This window comes from Coloeus monedula (assembly GCF_965178545.1).
Source record: "Coloeus monedula genome assembly, chromosome: 29".
NCBI classification, from domain to species: Eukaryota; Metazoa; Chordata; class Aves; order Passeriformes; family Corvidae; genus Coloeus; species Coloeus monedula.
In genome coordinates, this window is record NC_138809.1 from 906,426 (window position 1) to 924,655 (window position 18,230).

At 50.8% G+C, this 18,230-nt stretch overlaps 1 protein-coding gene across 2 annotated transcripts in view; it reads right to left on the reverse strand.

Annotated features, from left to right (window-relative positions):
* The window catches only part of ASH1L (ASH1 like histone lysine methyltransferase), a 63,937-nt gene that overhangs the window by 30,678 nt on the left and 15,029 nt on the right, over nucleotides 1–18,230 (reverse strand). For both annotated transcript variants that reach the window (XM_082298726.1, XM_082298725.1), the window contains exons 3-5: nucleotides 11,725–16,477; nucleotides 5,213–5,314; nucleotides 941–1,682 (exon numbers count right to left, since the gene is read on the reverse strand). In XM_082298726.1, coding sequence (XP_082154852.1) covers nucleotides 941–1,682; nucleotides 5,213–5,314; nucleotides 11,725–16,477 — 5,597 coding nt within the window. The remainder of the gene's footprint in view (nucleotides 1–940; nucleotides 1,683–5,212; nucleotides 5,315–11,724; nucleotides 16,478–18,230) is intronic.

Consider the following 18,230-nt stretch of genomic DNA (forward strand, 5'->3'; position numbering starts at 1 on the left):
AAAATCATCTTCCCATTAAGATCATCTCACAGTATTTCATTATTCCTCTCTCTAATCTGGTCAGCAGAAAAACTTCATATTTCTGAATTTCTGGGTGTCTCAACTACTTAAAAATTGCAGCTCAACAATCATGATCAAATGGGGGTTAAGCATAATCCTAAGAAAAGTATGGTATTTTTTTAGTGATATTATTATTACAAAAAGAATGTTGTTTGTACTGCTGCTGTTTATCCCTTGGAGCCTCAGCTGAGTAATTCAGAAGGCAGCTCTTGCTCTCTGCTTTTGCACTCTAAATCCAGCACGTGGCAACCCTTTCCTCAGCCTTCAGGACAGCCACAGAGCAGCCCCTGAACACGTGGTGCCAGCAGCACCCTCACAGCACCCATTTCTGGGAAGGAGAACTCCTGACAGAGTTTGATCTGTTTATTGATGGCTTTGGGGACAAGCATGAGAAGATGAGATCAGAGAGAGATTTTTGGTGTGGTCCTTTACCAGTGACTGCACAGGTGCACCCCTTAACTCCTCCCTGCTGCTTTAGCTTTTACTCTTCATCTGCTGTACATCAGTTGATCTCCCTTTACATCCTGTGTTGCCTGTAAGTATTTGTTTGGGATCTACATGAGCAACTCTTCAGGGTTCCTTGTTCCACACAGGATGAAGGAACAATCTGGGGCACCTCATCAGTGACCCTGTTACAACTCATTAAACGTATCCTTCACCAACACAACAAGCACAGAACCGACAGTTTTAGATCACCTGAGATCCCACCCCATTTCTGGGGTGTGTTCAGTACCTGAGGAAGACCCTGAACACCCTTAACGTTGACATGTTCATGATGGTGCCCTCTACACTGAACTCCTTAATAAAATCAAGCAGAAGATTTCCTCAATGACTGAACCGTTCTAAAACCAACTGAGGTACAAAATTGTAAGGGAATCACCTCTTATTGCTCTCCTGCTCATCTTCAGGCAAAGACTTGTGTCTCTTCCTGGCCTGTTCCTCCGGCAGCCACCTCTTCCTCTTCCAGCCTTTGCGGTGCTCGGGGTCCAGGTTCACGCTCTGCACCACGGCTTCGATGACGTCCGTGATGGTGTCCGGCCCCAGGTGCAGGGGGCTGCTGCTCTGCTCCCTGTTCTCCAGCTCCTGGCTGACCAGCCTGGCTGCCTGGAAGGCCTGCATGGACACCACGGCCTGCAGCGGGTACTTGCGCGGCCGCCCCGGCCGGCGCTTCACGAAGTTGTTCCCTGTCCGCGACTGCCTCTGCAGCTTTTTGGCTTTCAGGATTTTGTTGACGTGGTCCAGATTTTTTTTTGTCGCCAGGATCTTGTTGTAATTGCACATTTTCCTCGCCTGCCGCTGCATGGCCTCCACCACGCTCCTCTTGAGGTGCCGTGGGGAGTAGCTGCCGGGCAGCCGCTCCTGCAGCAGGGAGATGCTGTCACTGCAGGAGCTGCCGGGGATGGCCGGAGCCCCCAGGCCGTCCTGCTTGCCCAGGGCTCTCTCCCGGGAGTGGTTCCGGGCAGGACTGGCTGATGGAGGGGAGGACACGTTGGCCATGACGGCTTCCAGGGTCTTGTCCAGCGTGGGCGGCCCGTCCTGCTGGGCCATGCGCTGCAGCAGGGTGTCCACCGAGTCCTCGGCGGCCGGGGCCAGGCGCGCGCTCCGGGCCGGCCCCGCCACCCCTGGAACACACAGAGACAGGGCTGGAGTGGGGCTGGGAGCAGAAACATGGAGCTGAAACACAGCAGCTGCATCAACTGACAGCGTTTGTGCCCTGGGGCTGCCCAGAACATTCGTTGACAAGGTTCTGTAACGTGGAGAGGGACCCAGCGATACAAGTCAGTCAAACTTTGTATCATCACTTGTAATGTACAATTATTTTCTCTTTATTCCCACATAATCCCCCTTTTCTAACAGCAAAGAGCAATGAGGGTTCACATGATCCTCAAGTTTCTTTCTATTCAACACTAAAAATACAAAACCCTCTGTGTGCACATAAAAATTGAATCCTGATAAAAAATGGAGCAACATTTGAAATGTTTTTAAAGTAATTTTTCTTTTTTTTTTTTAAGTTTGGAAGTACTGAAACAACTATTTTCATTGCTCTTCCAGTTTTTTTATCAAATAGACAAGGCTGATGATGACAGAATTGATTGGATAAAGGTAAATCAAAGCAGCTGGACAAAAGAGAAAGGCTAATTTACAGAGGAAGTAAATTTAGATCTGGCTTTTAAAACTGTTATATGCTTTAGGGCTGAAGACTGGTGCTTGAAAAAGAGAGTTTCCAGGTCAACCATGTAGATTATGCTGCATTAAAAAGGGATTTGTTCTAAACTAAGAGCTTCCCAAAGCTGCCCTGCTGCTCCTTAGTGATAACATTCCATCAGAAGAAATCCTGTTCTTTCTGGAATGAAATGGATGCGGCCTTCTCACAAATACATCACAACTGCACATTAGCATTGACAAAATGTTACTGTAATTGTGGCCAATTATTTAGATCAGATCTGCTTAACCCAGCGGGGCCCAGGCTGGAGCTTGAGCAGCACATCCTGGTGTCAAGGGAACTGTTAAAGGAAGACAACAAAATGTGTTTATAAAGGGCTCTGGCACTTGACAGGAGGGAGAGTATTTATTAGATGACAAAGATAGAGCACAACCAGTTAAAATATTTTCTACCCTTCTAGCTGTTCTTGAAGTCTTTTCTACTTGAAGTATTTTCTAATATTTTCAGTAGTCCAATTGTGTTACACTGGAGAACTCGTTTCTCACTAAGATTCCAAAGTCAGGAATTTGTAAGTGCAAATGAAAAGGTGCTTCAGAGAGTGCACAGTTTGGAGGAGGAAGAGTGAGCAAAACGTGTTCTAAAAATCCTCCTCTGGACAATGCTCTTCCTGGTGACAAAGGACAAGAGGAGCCTCCTGCTGTGAGCTGACCTGGACACCCCAACAACTCCGAGACAACTGGAAGGATTTATGCTTTCAGCTCTGCATTTCAGATGAAATAATAAAGATAAATTACCCTTTGTTTTCTTCTGGCCTTTAGAGGAACGTGGGCATGGAGCTGGGGCTCCTCACAGAGCCCACCTGCTCAGTGAACCCCAACCAGCACCACATCCCCTGGATGCCCTGGAACTGGTGCTGCTGCTTGGAAACTGATCCAAAGGGCTGGGACACTGCAGGCTCTGACCCCAGGACAGCTGCAGCTCCTCTCTGACAAACACACTGAAACCCACATGCATTCCAGATCCATGGAAAATACAACAATGACTGATCTCAGCTGCATCGTCACTTCGGTGACTTTGAAGTTGATAAACTCGTGATTCATGTCATTCCAATGCTCCTGCACAAAACACTCCTCAACTTTAACACTTCCTATTCCCAGTTACGACTGCAGCTGCCCCTTTCAAGTGAGCAAGGGCAAGAAAGTGAACGAGACAGAGGAAAAAGGAAGATCCCTTTCCCACTGCAAAGGACTTTGTGCAGCACAGGCTGAATGGAGCATCTGTTGCAAACATCTGTTTAAAGCGGGGAGGAAATGGCACTTTTGGCATATCCTTCCTAGATGGAAATCATAACTAGTTCTAAGTACCAATCCTAGGGATTTACTACATATTTGCAGTCAATTTGGATGTCTAAGAATGTCTGAATTCTGGTAATGGGAGTGTTTCTGCAACTGAGCTTCTTAAAAAATGGGTCAACCTGCTGGATTTTCTTCTGTCCAATCCTAGGGGAGCTCACATTCCATTTTTACAGAATCATAGAATGGTTTGGGTTGGAAGGGACCTTAATGAGCATCTTGCTCCACTCCCCTGCCTTGGGCAGGGACACCTTCCACTGGGGCAGGTTGTTCACAGCCCACTCCAGCCCCTCCTGCTATCTGGGATAACCACTGGGTGACAACACCCAGGAGATGAACATCTTCAGCTCCTCCCTGTGACAATTTGGTCAATAGGTTTGACATTGTCACAGGAGTAAAATGTGGCTGACAGCAACACACACACAGTCACACACACTGTGACCTCCTGACAAAACAGAGCTCAAACACAGAGTCACAGAATCATGGAATCACTAACGCTGGAAAAGCCCTCCCAGCCCATCGAGTCCCAGCTGTGCCCGATGTCCACCCTGTCCCCAGCCCAGAGCTCTGAGTGCCACCTCCAGCCCTTCCTCAGACACCTCCAGGGATGGGCACTCCAAACCTCCCTGGGCAGCCCCTGCCAAGGTCTGAGCACCCTTTCCAGGAAGAAATTCCTGCTGATGTCCACCCTGAGCCTCCCCTGGCCCAGCCTGAGGCCGTTCCCTCTCCTCCTGTCCCTGTTCCCTGCCAGCAGAGCCCGACCCCCCCGGCTGCCCCCTCCTGTCAGGGACTTGTGCAGAGCCACAAGGTCTCCCCTGAGCCTCCTTTGCTCGAGGCTGAGCCCCTTTTCCAGCTCCCTCATCCCTCAGATGACTGTCTAGAGCTTTGTTGCCCTGTCAGGAGGGAGAATCTTTCCCTTCCTTGTGAGCCTCAAGCAGCGACCTGCAGGGACTGCCAGCCCTTGGCTCCCTCGCTATCCTGCTGCAACATCCACTCCACCTCACCAGGATCCTGCACCCAAGATTTGTTCTTGTACCACAGACTTGATGAGATGCTAGCAGAGCTCCCAGGCCTTCCAGTACTTCCATTATCTCTCTCCCATGAGTATTCCTGACCTGGCTGGGGCATTCACAGCTGGACCATTACTGATGAGTGGGATGAGCCACATGCCATCCTCCAACACCTTGGCAGGATTTTCACATGTGAGGAAGAAAACCCAACAGCACAGTCCAGCCTGATCCTCCCCTGACCTACCCAGGGGCAAGAACCCTCTGCCGCCAGAGCAGTGCCAGAGTCAGGCTCTTCCCCAGGGAGGAATTAATTTATTCCTCTAGTTAACTGATTAGCTGTAATGTCACAGGTCTGGATTAAAGCACTGAGCTCCACAAGGCCTAACTTAACCCGGTGGGGAACCAAACCCTGCCCTGCCACAGCTGTGCTGCTGTTTCTCTAAGCACCAGCTCAAGTCTCCCTGTTCTACAACCCAACCCACAGCACTTGTATCCCAAAATGCCAGTGGAAAAACTCAGTATCTCCACGAGCTGGAGTCCTCACAGCCATGCTGTCCCAGCTGTGTCTCAGCACAGGTCTGAGCAAAGCAGCGATCCCAAAACCAAGGCCCCCGAGCAGGACTTGCCTGGAGAAGAAGTGCTCTCCGACGTGGATCTCTTCCTGGAAGGGCTGCAGTTTGTGCTCTCCGACTGCCTCTGTGAGGGTTTGTCCTGGCTTGGCAAAGTGCCTGCAAAGCACACCAGAGAAAGGCACAAAAAACATCATTTCGGTCTGGCTGTGCCAATACAACACCAAAGGCTCAAACTGAGGTTACTCTGGTGTGGCTTCAGGAACACCTGTGTGCTCCCATGAACGCAGGGAAGGATGGAAAGGAAACACCAAGCAGGGATTTGGCACAGGCCAACGGCAGAGGTAAACAAGCCGTGACTAAAGCCATGCAATACTAACCACCCAAATTAGCTTGTAGGTGAGAAAAGAAAACCCCCCCCATATTACTGCTCTCAACTGAACTCCCCTGCTTCACTCAAACTCCTTGATTTCAGAGTTTGGGAAAGACCTCTGCAGATTACCAAGATCAACCATCCTGCTCAAAACAGAGTCAGGTTGCTCAGGGCCACCACATTCCGCTGGGTTTTCCACATCTCCAGTGACACAGACTCCGTGATCCGCCGTTCCCTCACCCTCACTGGGAACGTCTTTTCTTCTGCACAAACAGAATTCCCTGAACTCCAGCAGGTGCCCTTTGTCTCTCCTGCTACTGGGCACCACCAGGACCAGTTTGGCTCCTTTTTCTTCATTCCCTCCCATCTGGAACATGGGCACACTGGAAAGAGCTCCCTTTGTGCATCCTCTGTTCCAGGCTGGGCAATCCCAACTCTCCTGACCGCTCTGGATGACCGATCCCAGCTCTCCCAGGCCCTCTGGATGACAGAGGCTCCAACCCTCCCTGGTCATTCCTTGGCTCTCCACTGCACTCACTGCAGCATGTCCGTGTCTCTCTCGGACTGGGCAGCCCAGAGCTGGACACAGCACTCCAGATGTGGCCTCTCCAGAGTGGAGGAGAAGGGAATAACAATCCCCTTCATCCTCCTGGAGATGATCTCCATAACCCAGCCCCTGGTGCTGTTCCTCAGAGAGCCTCTCCAGCCCATCCCGCCAGCGCTGGTCCCCATGTGTGCTGGCACTGTCCCCTGCCGTGGCCACTGTCCCTCTCAGCCCTGTCCCACCACTCAGGGCATTGGGAGGGAGGTGAAACAGCGCTGGAACCTGGATTGATCCCTGGGGAACACTGAGTAGCTTTGTGCTGCTGATCCCATCCCTCTGTGCTGGAAGGTCACCTCATTCTGGAAAAGCACTGCCTTCCCCTCCTTGGGCAGAACTGCTCATCAGGAACTGCAGAAAGGTGAAAAGCTTAAAAAAAAAAACCAACTTAAGATTTTTAAATTCCTTAGGTTTGTTGTGCTGTGCTGCTTTTCCTTTTCAAGATCCTGGCACAATAAAAAACACAAGTATTTCTGCTCCAGTCCATCATGGCAAATCTGTTAAAGCCCTGGGGCCTAAACAAGTGAGGATGATGATTATCTACACACAGAGCAGCACTGGATTTTAGACACCTGCAAAACACGTTTCACTCTGTGTTCTGAGCACACAGGGCTTGCTGTTACTTGCTAAATCCTTGGATGATGTCACCAGGCAGCAGGAAGCACAATTACCATTCCTTGAGTTAAAACCAATTTTAGAAAGACACAGGAATCCCACGACTGCTGCAGGGTGAAGGGACGGGGCTGGGAATGGCAGCTCTGCTGAGAACACAAGCAAAGACCTATTTCTGTTTCCCTTTTAATACATAAATATTTTCTTACAGTAAACTGCTTTATTTTCCTAAAATTTGAACTTTTAGAGAATCCCAACTGCTCTTGAAAGCAAAGGCTGTGGGAGTCATGAAAATGTCATAGAAAAACCTGGCATTGCAGTTATGAAAATGCTGAGACGTTAAAAACTCAGATCAGTATAAAAACCCAGATAAGCAAAAATGCACATGGCAGCGTGAGAGGAGAATGAGCATATCCTGTAAATATCTAGAAGACAAAATCCGGGATGCAAAACCCCAGATTTTTGCTGTTTCCCTTCAAAATATGGTTCATAATGAATGAGCTCTTTGGTTCTGAGCTCTTTCCTCCCTTCCTCAAAGAATCCTCCAAAAGGTAACAGCAGGACACTGAAGTTCTGCCCAAAATTCCTCCCCTGACACTGAAATTCTGCCCAAAATTCCTCCTCTGCCCATGGCCTGGGGCTTCAGTGCCTCAAGGGAAACCCCAAGGAGTGGAATTATAGGAGAATCCTTGAAAGCACCAAACTGACTCACCAGAGTCTCTGGGAAAATCTCCTTTGAGATCCTCTCTTGCCCCAAAGTTTGGAAATTTTTAATCATGGGCACTCTTAGCTCCTGATGTACCATCTGTGACTGCTGGAGGGAATGAGCAGCACTTTTCCAAGGATTCCAACCTCTCGAGAGGGCAGAGGGATAGCTCTCTTTGTCATGAACTCTCCTCAACAAGGGCACCATCACAAGGCTCCTGGACACTGTCCCAGGCTGCAACCCATGCTCCTGCTGAATTTCCTCATGGCATCCTGCTGTAGGATGGTGCTGGTGGGCTCTTCCAGCAGCTCTGGTTCCTGCTGTTCCCACCACACACAGGGAAGGCACCTGCAGCAGAGCTCAGCTGGGACACTGCACAGGTGCTCAGCATTGGGAAGAGCTGTCCTGCTTCCAGCTGGGACTGAGGGAATTTGTCCCAGTACCTGGCTCAGCTGTGCCTGGGTTCAGGGTGAGGATGATGTTGGGTCACACCCCAATGGTTGGTTGGTGCCCAGCAGTGCTCACCCTCAGCCCAGGACTCCTCAGTGTCCCCAGCTCTGCCAGCAGGGCCAGGACAGCTGACCCCAGCTGGCCACAGGATATTCCACACCACAGAGTGTCCGGCCCAGGGCGGGGTGGCCGGGATCCCCCGATCGGGTACAGGCTGGGCATGGGGTGGGCAGTGACTGCACTGGGCATCACTGGTGCTTCCTGGGGTTTATTCACAGGATTATGGAGTGGTTTGGGCTGGAAGGGACCCTAAAGCTCATCTCATTTCATGCCACCCCCTGCCATGGGCAGGGACACCTTCCATGATCCCAGGCCGCTCCAAGCCCCGATCGGTGCTGGGGACTGGCAGCAGGTACTGAGCAACTGTACCAGGCACCACTTGTGCTTCCTGGGGTTTATTTCCCTCTCTCCTTCTCATAACAATTATTACTACTGTTATTATTACATATAATTTTATTTCAATAATTAAAGAGTTATCATCTCTACCCACAAGTTTCATTTTATTCCGACCCTCTGCCCACCCACCCTTCTGGGCTCAGGGGGGTGCTGAGCTGCCCAGGGGTTACACCCACAGCAGGTCTGTCATTCCAGGGTGAATTTTCCTCCTAAGGAACTCCAAGATGCATTGATTTCATAAAGTCTACACTAAACAAGTACCCCGGGAGCTGGGATTAAAAATAGAAATTAAACAGCGGGAGAAAGTGTTCTAAGCAGGAATGGGCTGTAATTCATAATAGGGGAAAAAAGAGGGAGAAGGTTTTGGAGGCTGCAGGGATGGCCCAGCGGTGCCTGCGCTGCTGGCAGGGGGTGGCACATGCCGGGGGCTGTCACCGCCGGTGCTCCGGGGGCTGTCACCGCCGGTGCTCCGGCCTCCGGGACCCCAGACCCCGCGAGGGGCCCTTGTGTGACACTCGCCACCGCTCAGCATCCCGGGACACGCTCAGCCCCCACTGCCCCGCTCAGGTCCCCCCGCTCAGCCCCCTCCGCCCCACCGGGCTCGGCGGCACGCGGCACAGGAGCGGCGGGGCCGCCAGGGGGCGCTGCTGCCCGCCGGTCCCGGGGCTCCGGGGCGGGAACGGGAACGGCCGGGAATCCTCGGGATACGGACCAGCACAGGGAACGGGAATCCTCGGGATAGGGACCGGCACAGGGACCGGGAACCCTCGGGATAGGGATGGGCACAGGGACCGGACTCCTCGGGATAGGGATCGGCACAAGGACCGGGAATCCTCGGGATAGGGACCGGCACACGGACCGGGACGCCTCAGGGCACACATGGTCTGTGACTGCCCGGTTCACCCCAGGAGCCCACACGGTCGTGCCCGGTAACACCGGTTATCCCACGGGAACGGACAGACTGGGACGCCCAGACCGGGACGCGGACACCTGGCCTGGTGTTTGCACAGGGAACGACAGCGGGACAGGCGGTCCAGCTGCACCAGTCCCCACCACACGGCTGATCCTGCCAGGACTGGGAGCGGAACACACCGAGGCCACGGGAACTGTAAGCAGCACAGCAAGGCTGGGCTATGATACAGCATCGGCTGTCCAAAATAACTCCTGAGGTGCAGCTGTGGGAGTTCAGGAGCAGCGCCTGGGAACTTTGGATGAACAGGCAGCAGTGCCCTACAGAACCCGGACAAAACATCAGCGCCTCGTGACCTGCATCGCTGCGGCTGTGCCAGCGTCACACAACAGCCCCAGCGTGGGACCTTCCACCTGTGCTTCACCTCCCGGGAAACTCCCACCTCCACGGGAGTCCTGCTTGCACAAACAACCACCACAACTCTTCCCTAACACAACTCAGCCATGGGTAAACCTCTGAAAATATCTGGCATCGGCCAATATCGTAAAAAGAATTTGTTCATCCCGTTAGGCCAGGCTGTGGAGGTGAGGTGGATTTTCCACATGGAATACTCTGAAATAAAGCACCATAAACGTTCCCTATGGATCCCAAAGACTCATTCTGGATGGGTTCCCTGATGCTGATCCCTGACTGCTTATTCCAAGGCTCTGGTCCAGCACCTCTCCACCATGCACCTAAACTGTATCTGGTTTTATGAATAAACAATCTTTCATGCACCAAAAGGTTTTCCCTCTATCTGTGCCTTTGCTTTAATCTTCCATGGTCATGGATTCAGGCACCACAGCTAAAACCAGAACACCCCAAACACAACATGCAAACTGACACAGGTCTAAACCCCCCCAATCTGGCATTTCCCTTTCCTGGGACTTTTTACCAGCTGTGGTTTAAGTTTTCCAACTGGCGTGGGGCACTGGGAACTCCTTGGGAATGAGCTGGACACCGAGCCAAACACCAGCTTCACCACACAGCCAGGATCCAGGTGGGAATGCAGTGCCTGGAAGTGATACCCCACACCTGAGGAATCACTCAAACTTCCTGAGGCAGGGAGTGAGCAGAGCTTTCACCAAAAAGCATCTCTGCTCTCCCCCTCCCTTGGGTTACTCCTACACAAGCCCAGGTCAGATCATTCACTGCAATGGAAAACATCTCAAAATTCCCAGAGCTGCACAGGTTCCCACAACCAATTCACTCCTCAGAGTCAAATTTAACCATCTGAGTGACCCAGCACTTGGAATTTCTCTTTCCATCGCTGCAGGAGAAGCAATCTCATGGCTCTATTGCCTTCTCCACACTCCCCTCAACACCTCAAGTAATTCCAGTACCAGCACAAAGAAATATGAACTTGTCAAAGATGCAGCTGCTTCCAACTGTCCTTAAAATAAAGAAGGAAAACATAAACCCCCCCAAACCAAGAGAAGAACCCTGTCCATAGACAGGTGTGCAGAGCAGGAGGTGGCAGGAGGCAGCAGAGCAGGAGTACCACATGGGAAGGAGCAAGATGAGAGCCGGGAATGTGAGGAGGGATTATTCAGTCCTGGCAGCTGGTTCTTGCTCTGTGAAATATTACACACAAGTGGCTTTGGACAATGATTTAAATTGCCAGGGAGAATGTAGGCAAGAAGGGGAGGGAGAAGCAGCTCAGGCTTCCTTCCCACAGTGGAAGCAGGCCGGAGCACAAGCCACACTTGCCCTTTGCAGGTTATCTTTTCTTTTCCATAATATTATGCAAATGACAAGCTCCTGTTCCTGCTCCTCCTGTTCCAGTTTTGCTCGAAGCTGTCAGATGCATTTCCCAGCTATGAATAAATCTAAAACTTCTAGGTTTGGTCTCAGGCATCCCCAGCATTGCCCCCAGCTGTTCTGAGGTGTTGCAAGAGGCCTCAAGGCAGGGATTGAAAGCTCTGTTGTAGCAGATTGTCAAAATAACTGAAATGGAGTTACAAAAGGAATAAGAAACATTTTCTTAAATGGAAACATTACTCACAACAGTAGCAGCAACAGCTGGTCTAAACCAAACCAACCAAACTTCAAACAGAAACATGGCTTTGGAAATACCAAAAATGGTGAGAAACTTTCCTTCATTTCTCTGGAAAGTTAAAATTGTGTGGAAAAAGCAATGATCTTTGCACGAGAAAGCATCCTTAGCCTGACTGTAAGGATGCAAGAGGAGTCTGTTGGGAAGAGGGACACCCAGAGTGCCGTGGGTGTCCCTGGGGGAGGTCCCACATCAGTCTGTGCTGGCACTGCAGGAACAGAGCCCTCGGTGAGGGCGGGAGCAGGGCTGCACCCCGCACCGATCCCTGCAGAGCCAAAGCCTCACCCGCCCCCTGCTCCCGCCGCGTTTGGTACAACAGAACCCAGCGAGACTCGGGGCAAGCGGGCCCAGCCCGAGCTCCCTTACCTGACAGTGGCTGCAGGGCCTTCTCCAGGGAAGGCACGGGCTCCTTCCGGAGGGGCCGGCTGAGCGACGCATCCTGGCCACTGAACAGTCCGGGGCTCTCGGGTAACTTTTTACGTCCGTTGGTGCTGGCAGAGTTGGTGACTCTGCAGCTGCCTATTGCACTTGTGAAAAGGTTTGTGTGTTCATCGCTGCTGGCCGGCTCCGAGCTGGGAGTGAATCCCCCCAGGGACAGAGCTGGGGAATTTTCGGAGCAGTCTATCTGTAGAGGTGTCTGCAACCCCAGCGCCAAGGAATTAGACTCCGAAGGCTCTCTCCTGACCCACTGCTCGTCTCTGCTTAGCAAACCCTTGGAAGGTGACAGGTGAGGACAAGACATGTGGCATCTGTGTTTCTCTTTATGTTTGTACCTCTCGCCAACAGCCTCCTTCCCAAACCTGTAGCGCTTCAAGGACTCCAGAACCGTTCTGGAGGAGCTGTTGGCCGTGATGGTGTCCATGGAAACCTGCGGCTGCTCGGAGGAGCGGTGCTCCCGGTGCTTGTGGCGGTGCCTGTGCTTGTGTTCCAGCATCCAGCCGTAGGCCATCTCGGGGGGGACGCTGGGATACGTGCTCATGGACAGGAGCGGAGTCCTGCTCGTGGTGAGGAAAGCTTCCTGGCGCAAGAGTTTATGCTTCTTCTTGTGGTATTTGGTGGGGTTGAGAAGCAGGTGGCCTGTATGCATGTAGGAAGGTGGGGGCAGGGGAGTAGTGAAAGAAGGAGAGGGTGGAGGAGGGTAAAGAGTTGGAGGGTACCTTCCGTAATAACCTAATCCTATGGGAGCAGCTGCCAGGGGAGAAGGGGAGTAAGGCATGCCATAGGAGGGGTAGAACCCGGTGCTGGACAGGGGGAAGCTGAGGCTATGCATGAAAGGCATTTCTGCCATAGCTTCCCGCATTTTTGGAGGCCTGCCTCTCTTTTTCTTTAAATCAGGTTTTCTAATGTAGTGCAAAGGATCTAAAGGAAAAGTAGGGTGGGTGTAGAAACTATTGAAATTTATCCTAAAAATGGTAGGCAGCAAATCTCGGGGTATAAAATGGTGACTTCTGTGGGTTATTCTAATTTCGCTTAATCGACTTATTAACTCCTCCAGCTCAGCGAGGAAGTCGGGGTCCTGCCTCCCTCGGAGCTGAGGGTACTTCTTTTTCCTTTTTCGCTTCTGCCTCTTCATCTTGTCGTAGCTGAGGTAATCGTGGCTGCGGCGCTTGCACTTGTGCTTGTGCTTTTCCTTCAGGTTACTCAGCACGGTGGAAGTTTCGGGTGGGATAAGGGACACGTGGTCAAACGAGTGCCTTTTCTTCTTCTGCCCGCAGAACTTCTCCGCTCGGTCCGAAGTGCTGTTGTTGTCCGTGCCTATCCCGCTGTCGCTGGGGATGGTCTCGTCGCTGTGGGACTCGCTCACGGGGGAAGGGGTGGCCTCTTTGAGCGACGTCAGCTCACTCAGGTGCGAGGGGGAGTTGGGCAGCAGCGTCGGTGGGGACAATCTCCTCCTCCCCTTGGCTGCTTTCTTCATGGCAAGCGTCTGCACGACGCTGCCCTGCCTGGAGTGGAGGTGCAGGTAGGGCACCGAGCTGGGCTCGATGAACCCCGCGTCGCTGCTCACGGGGCTCTGCCCCCCGCTCACGGCCGAGGACTGGGAGCAAACCGGGGACGGGAGGATCTCCGAGGGATTCGCTGCCGAGGGCAGCAAGTGGGGAAGGACCTGTCCTAGGGACGTACCAGGAGCTTGCTGGGCAGACTTCTCCAGAACTGTCAGACTGGCGGCACTGCTGGCTAAAATGCCGTTCAGGACAGCTTTCGGTTTCCTCCCTCTCCTTTTTCCTATGTAAATCGTTCCTTTCTTGCTGACATTGATTTGCTGGCCTAGTTTTGAACCAAATGTGGCAGCAAGAGTTGACACGGTGTTGTGGAGCTTGGATTGCATCTTCCCTTTGGTATTTGGTTCCACTGTACTGGACAGAATCTGATTCAGAAGTTTCTTTCGCTTCAGAGTTTTCATTTTATTTATTTTTCTAATAATTGTTTTCATTAACTGTCCGTTATTTCTCTTGGCAACTTTTCTGTCTGAGTCTACTTCCAAATCACTCATGCTACAAATACTGGGGCTTTGGACTTCTTCTGGCCCTCGGAGCTGGTCCGTCCTCTCAAAGAACTCTCCAGGTCGATGCTGTTCACTTTCAGGTCCCATCTTGCTCGAGTTCTCTGTTCCAACAAAAGGTGCCACAGACAGAATAGGTGGTTTCATTTTAATCGATGACCGGATCTGCCTTTTAGGTCTCCCTCTCTTTTTAGGAAAAGCTTGTCCTGATAAGCTTTGTTTTAGGGAGGGAATTTCGACTTCAGGCTGCAAAATTGGAGGTTCTTGCTCTTCTTTTGACTGCACTGAAAAGACTTTTGACGCTGGGATCTTAAGAGTTCTTTTGGGGGGACCTTCGAGTTCTGGCATTTCCTTGGATTTAGGTCTTCCTCTCTTGGGTTTATACATGTCAGGTAAGAAATCATCCGACATACACAAGCCAGAGGGTTGTTTGTGAGCACTGTAGAACTTCTGAGTTTGTTTGTCAGTCTCAGCCAGCAGTGCCAGAGACTGTCCATTAGCTTCATTCAGCTTTGGCAACTGATGTTTGACGAATTCGTGCTCCACAAATGAGGACGATCCAATGTTTTTCAGGAATTTGGCCTGCTCCAAATTACTGCTCGATAGTGCACTGTATGAAATGTTTTTAAAAAGTTCTGACCTTTCTAGTTCCAGACCCTTTGGAGGTCGGCACGCGCTTCTTGACACCACTTTAGTCCATCGTGGCTTCCTTCCTTTTCTTTTCTTTAAAGGTTTTGATTGCTGAGTGCTGCTCAGGTTTTTTGCTCCTTGGCAGGATTTCTCAGATGCAGCTATTGCACCGATCTTGAGGAACTGCTTGCTCCCAAACAAGCTGGTAAAACTAACTACTGAAGGGGTGACAGTAGCGTGGATGCTCGTCTCAGCTGCCAAAATGGGCTTTTTCCCTGTGGGAGGACTTGTTCTTGAAGTTTCCACATAAGATGCTTTTGAATCACTTAAGTCTTTCTCAGCACCTTTAAAATCGGTGCTGAGGGTGTGGTTCAATGTCCTGTTCAGACTCAGGAGGGTGCTGTCCGAGGAGAACGGCGTTTTGCCCATCGGATCGGAAATGCCTTCCAAGAGCTCTGCCGTGGAACTTAAGTGCAATGAGTTGGATGCCAGCTGGGAGGAGGCTGTGGAGAGGCTCCTGTTCAGGGTGGGGACAGACACCGTGGGGGAAGGAGACGGGAGATTTCCCTCTCCCACTGCACTGAACGGGGACTTGGCTGTCGACACCTCCGAGGCACCTCCTGTCCTGAAGTCTGGTGAAGTGCAATAAACGGGAGGCTGCTTTTCGTGCTTAGACGTTTCATAAATCCCTTTCTCACTGGATGAGTAGGCATCCTGTGGAACACACATTCCTTCATTAAACATCTCTTTGCCTACATCAGCAATTTCTTTCCGAATTGAAAACTTGTCCAAGATGCTTTCTTTGCTCTGTCTCATAACGTGCTTCTCAAAGGTTTTGCTGGTAGTATTTTCCTTCAGTAAATCCGCAGGCTCATGGCTTTCAAGGCTACTGAGGTTTGAATTGCAAGGAAGCCTAAAGGGCTCTGAGGGCACGAGGGAGTCTGCTTTCAGACTTCCAGAGTCCTTGTTAGCCAAACCAGCCGGACTGCCAAGCCCTGCTGGCTTCTTCCCACAGTCCTTGCTAACCAACCCCACGGGACTGCTGATTCCTGGCATCTTCCTCCCAGAGTCCTTGCTAACCGGTCCCATCGGGCTGCCAATCCCTGGTGTCTTCCTTCCAGAGTCTTTGTTAACCAGAACTGTGGTGTTCCCAGTCCCTGGCATCTTCCTCCCAGAATCCTTGTTAAGCAGACCTGTAGGACTATTTATTCCCAACAACTTCTTCCCAGCGTCCTTGTTAACCAATCCTGCTGGAGTGCTGATCCCTACTGGCTTCTTGAGAGGCTCCTTACTGGTCAGTGCAGTTGGAGGGCTGATCCCTGGAAGTTTCCTCCCCACATCTTTGCTGATCAGTCCAACTGCAGAGCTGGTCACTGGCTGCTTCTTTCCCGAGTCCTTGTGAACTAACCCTGTTGGAGTGCTGATGGCTGGAGGCCTCTTCCCAGAGTCCTTGCTAACCAATCCAATCAAGGGGCTGATCCCCTGGGGCTTCTTCCCAGAGTCTTTGTTAACCAATATGGCTGCACTGCCAATCCCTAATGGCTTCTTCCCTGAGTCCTTGTTCACCAATCCAACAGCAATCCCAGAGCCTGGCAGTTTCTTTACCAAATCTTTGTTAACCAACCCACTCGCAGTTATGGTTCCTGGCAGCTTCTTCCCGGAGTCTTTAACCAAACCAGATGGAGTTCCATTTCCACTTCCGGGCTTCTTCTGCTTTGTTTTGGAAGACTTGGAAGGAGGACAAGTTGCAATAAGTTGCACCAATTTTTCTGTGACAGTTGTTGCTCCATTAATTTCTGTTCTATCCTTTAAGTCAGAATTATGGCTACTGATAAGAGTCGGAGGAGATGACTTTATATAATCTGTCATTTCAGAGTGCAATGGGGAAACTTTCTTAGATAAAGGGGTTGTTTCTACTTGGATACCTTCATCCACGTGTAACTCAACCGATGCAACTTCTCCAGCTTTCTTGTAAGACTTTGAAGGGTCCTAAGAGTTAATAAACAAAAAAAGTCTTTAGGAACAGAGTACAAAGTATCACTTTGAGTAACACAGTATCTCCTTATGTTTGGGTGATTAACACTTGCTCTGGTAACTTGGTTACTCTATAAACAGAGGCTTCAGGATCCTATTAATTTTAAAGCAAACAACAGTAATATCAATAATTTGAATACCAAAATATCATCATAAAATAAAGACATTAAGCAAATAATAGTGATATTCATATTTAAAGCAAAACTTTGTAACAGTGGACACGTTGAGGTTTTCCTGATGTTAATGAAACCCAAACTCCCTCCCACTCCGGAAATATAAACCATTTAATCTGTCCCCCAATTATTATAAATATTCTTCAAAAATACTGTTGATGTTTATTAATAAAAACCCACTAACAAAAATGTGCTCGGCTATTTATAACGTGAGAGCACTTGAAGAGCTCACATGGTGCTGAGCAGCAGCTGAGCAGTGCCCTGCAAGGGCTGGCACTGTCACCCTGTCCCTGCACAGCCCTGCTGGCAGCTCAGTCACGTCCCCCCGGCCCCTTGCACCAACAGCTTCTCCTCCCAGCACACCACTGACAGTCAGAAAAATAAGTAAAATAAAATAAGTCAAATGATTCTGTTTGCATGGGGGGGTGATAACACACATACACGGAGTAACTGACACTCACACTTACTTCCAGTTAGGACCCAACCAAACTTGAAATTTATTCTGTAAAGGTTAAAATCAAAATTGCAATACCCATTACCTTCATAAATCCTACTGACAGCATCTCAATAAGTTCATCTTTGAGTTTGGAAGGACACTCTTTACACAGAGTGCCCAACACATCTCTGCAGTGCAGGGGATTCGTTCACTCCAAGCAGGGGCTGGACATGGAAGGCTCTGAGCCCTGATGAGATAATTCTGCCCATGGTTCTGATGTCCCCCAACATAAGAAGGACATGGAACTGTTGGAGCAAGTCCAGAAGAGGCCACAAAGTTGTTCAGGGGATTGGAGCCCCTTCCCTATAGAGAAAGGCTGGGAATGTTCAGCCTGGACAAGAGAAGGTTGTGTGGAGACCTCAGAGCCCCTCGCAGGATCTGAAGGGGCTCCAGGAAAGCTGGAGAGGGACTGTTCATCAGGAACTGGAGAGACAGGACAAGGGGGAGTGGCTTCAGACTGACAGAGGGCAAGTTTAGGCTGGATACATGGGAGAAATTCTTCCCTGTGAGGGTGGGCAGGCCCTGGCACAGGGTGCCCAGAGCGGCTGTGGCTGCCCCTGGATCCCTGAAGTGTCCAAGGCCAGGTTGGACAGGGCTTGGAGCACCCTGGGCTAGTGGAAGGTGTCCCTGCCCATGGCAGAGGGGCATGGAATGAGCTGGGCTTTGAGATCCCTCCCAGCTTAAAGTCACTGTGATTCTGTGATTCCACTCCATGATCCTAATTACAAATACAGACAATCAGAAAACCTTCTGGGACCTACCAGAACAAACACTAAATACGGAGTGAAAGACATCAACGCTGCAGCTGTTCATCCCTCTGCAATAAAAACTGATATGACAGCAGCCTGGCACCTCCTGCCCTTGATTACAGCCAGCATCACCCTGACCCCAGAGCTGTACCTACAGCAAATACCCACGGATGCTGAAGGAAGGGACAGCCTGGGTTCCTCTGAAACAGCCAACTTTGGTGCTGATCATGCAGGAAGTATTTGTTCAGTCAGCTGCACCAGCAGGACTTAACCAGGAGGTTGCAGCCTGG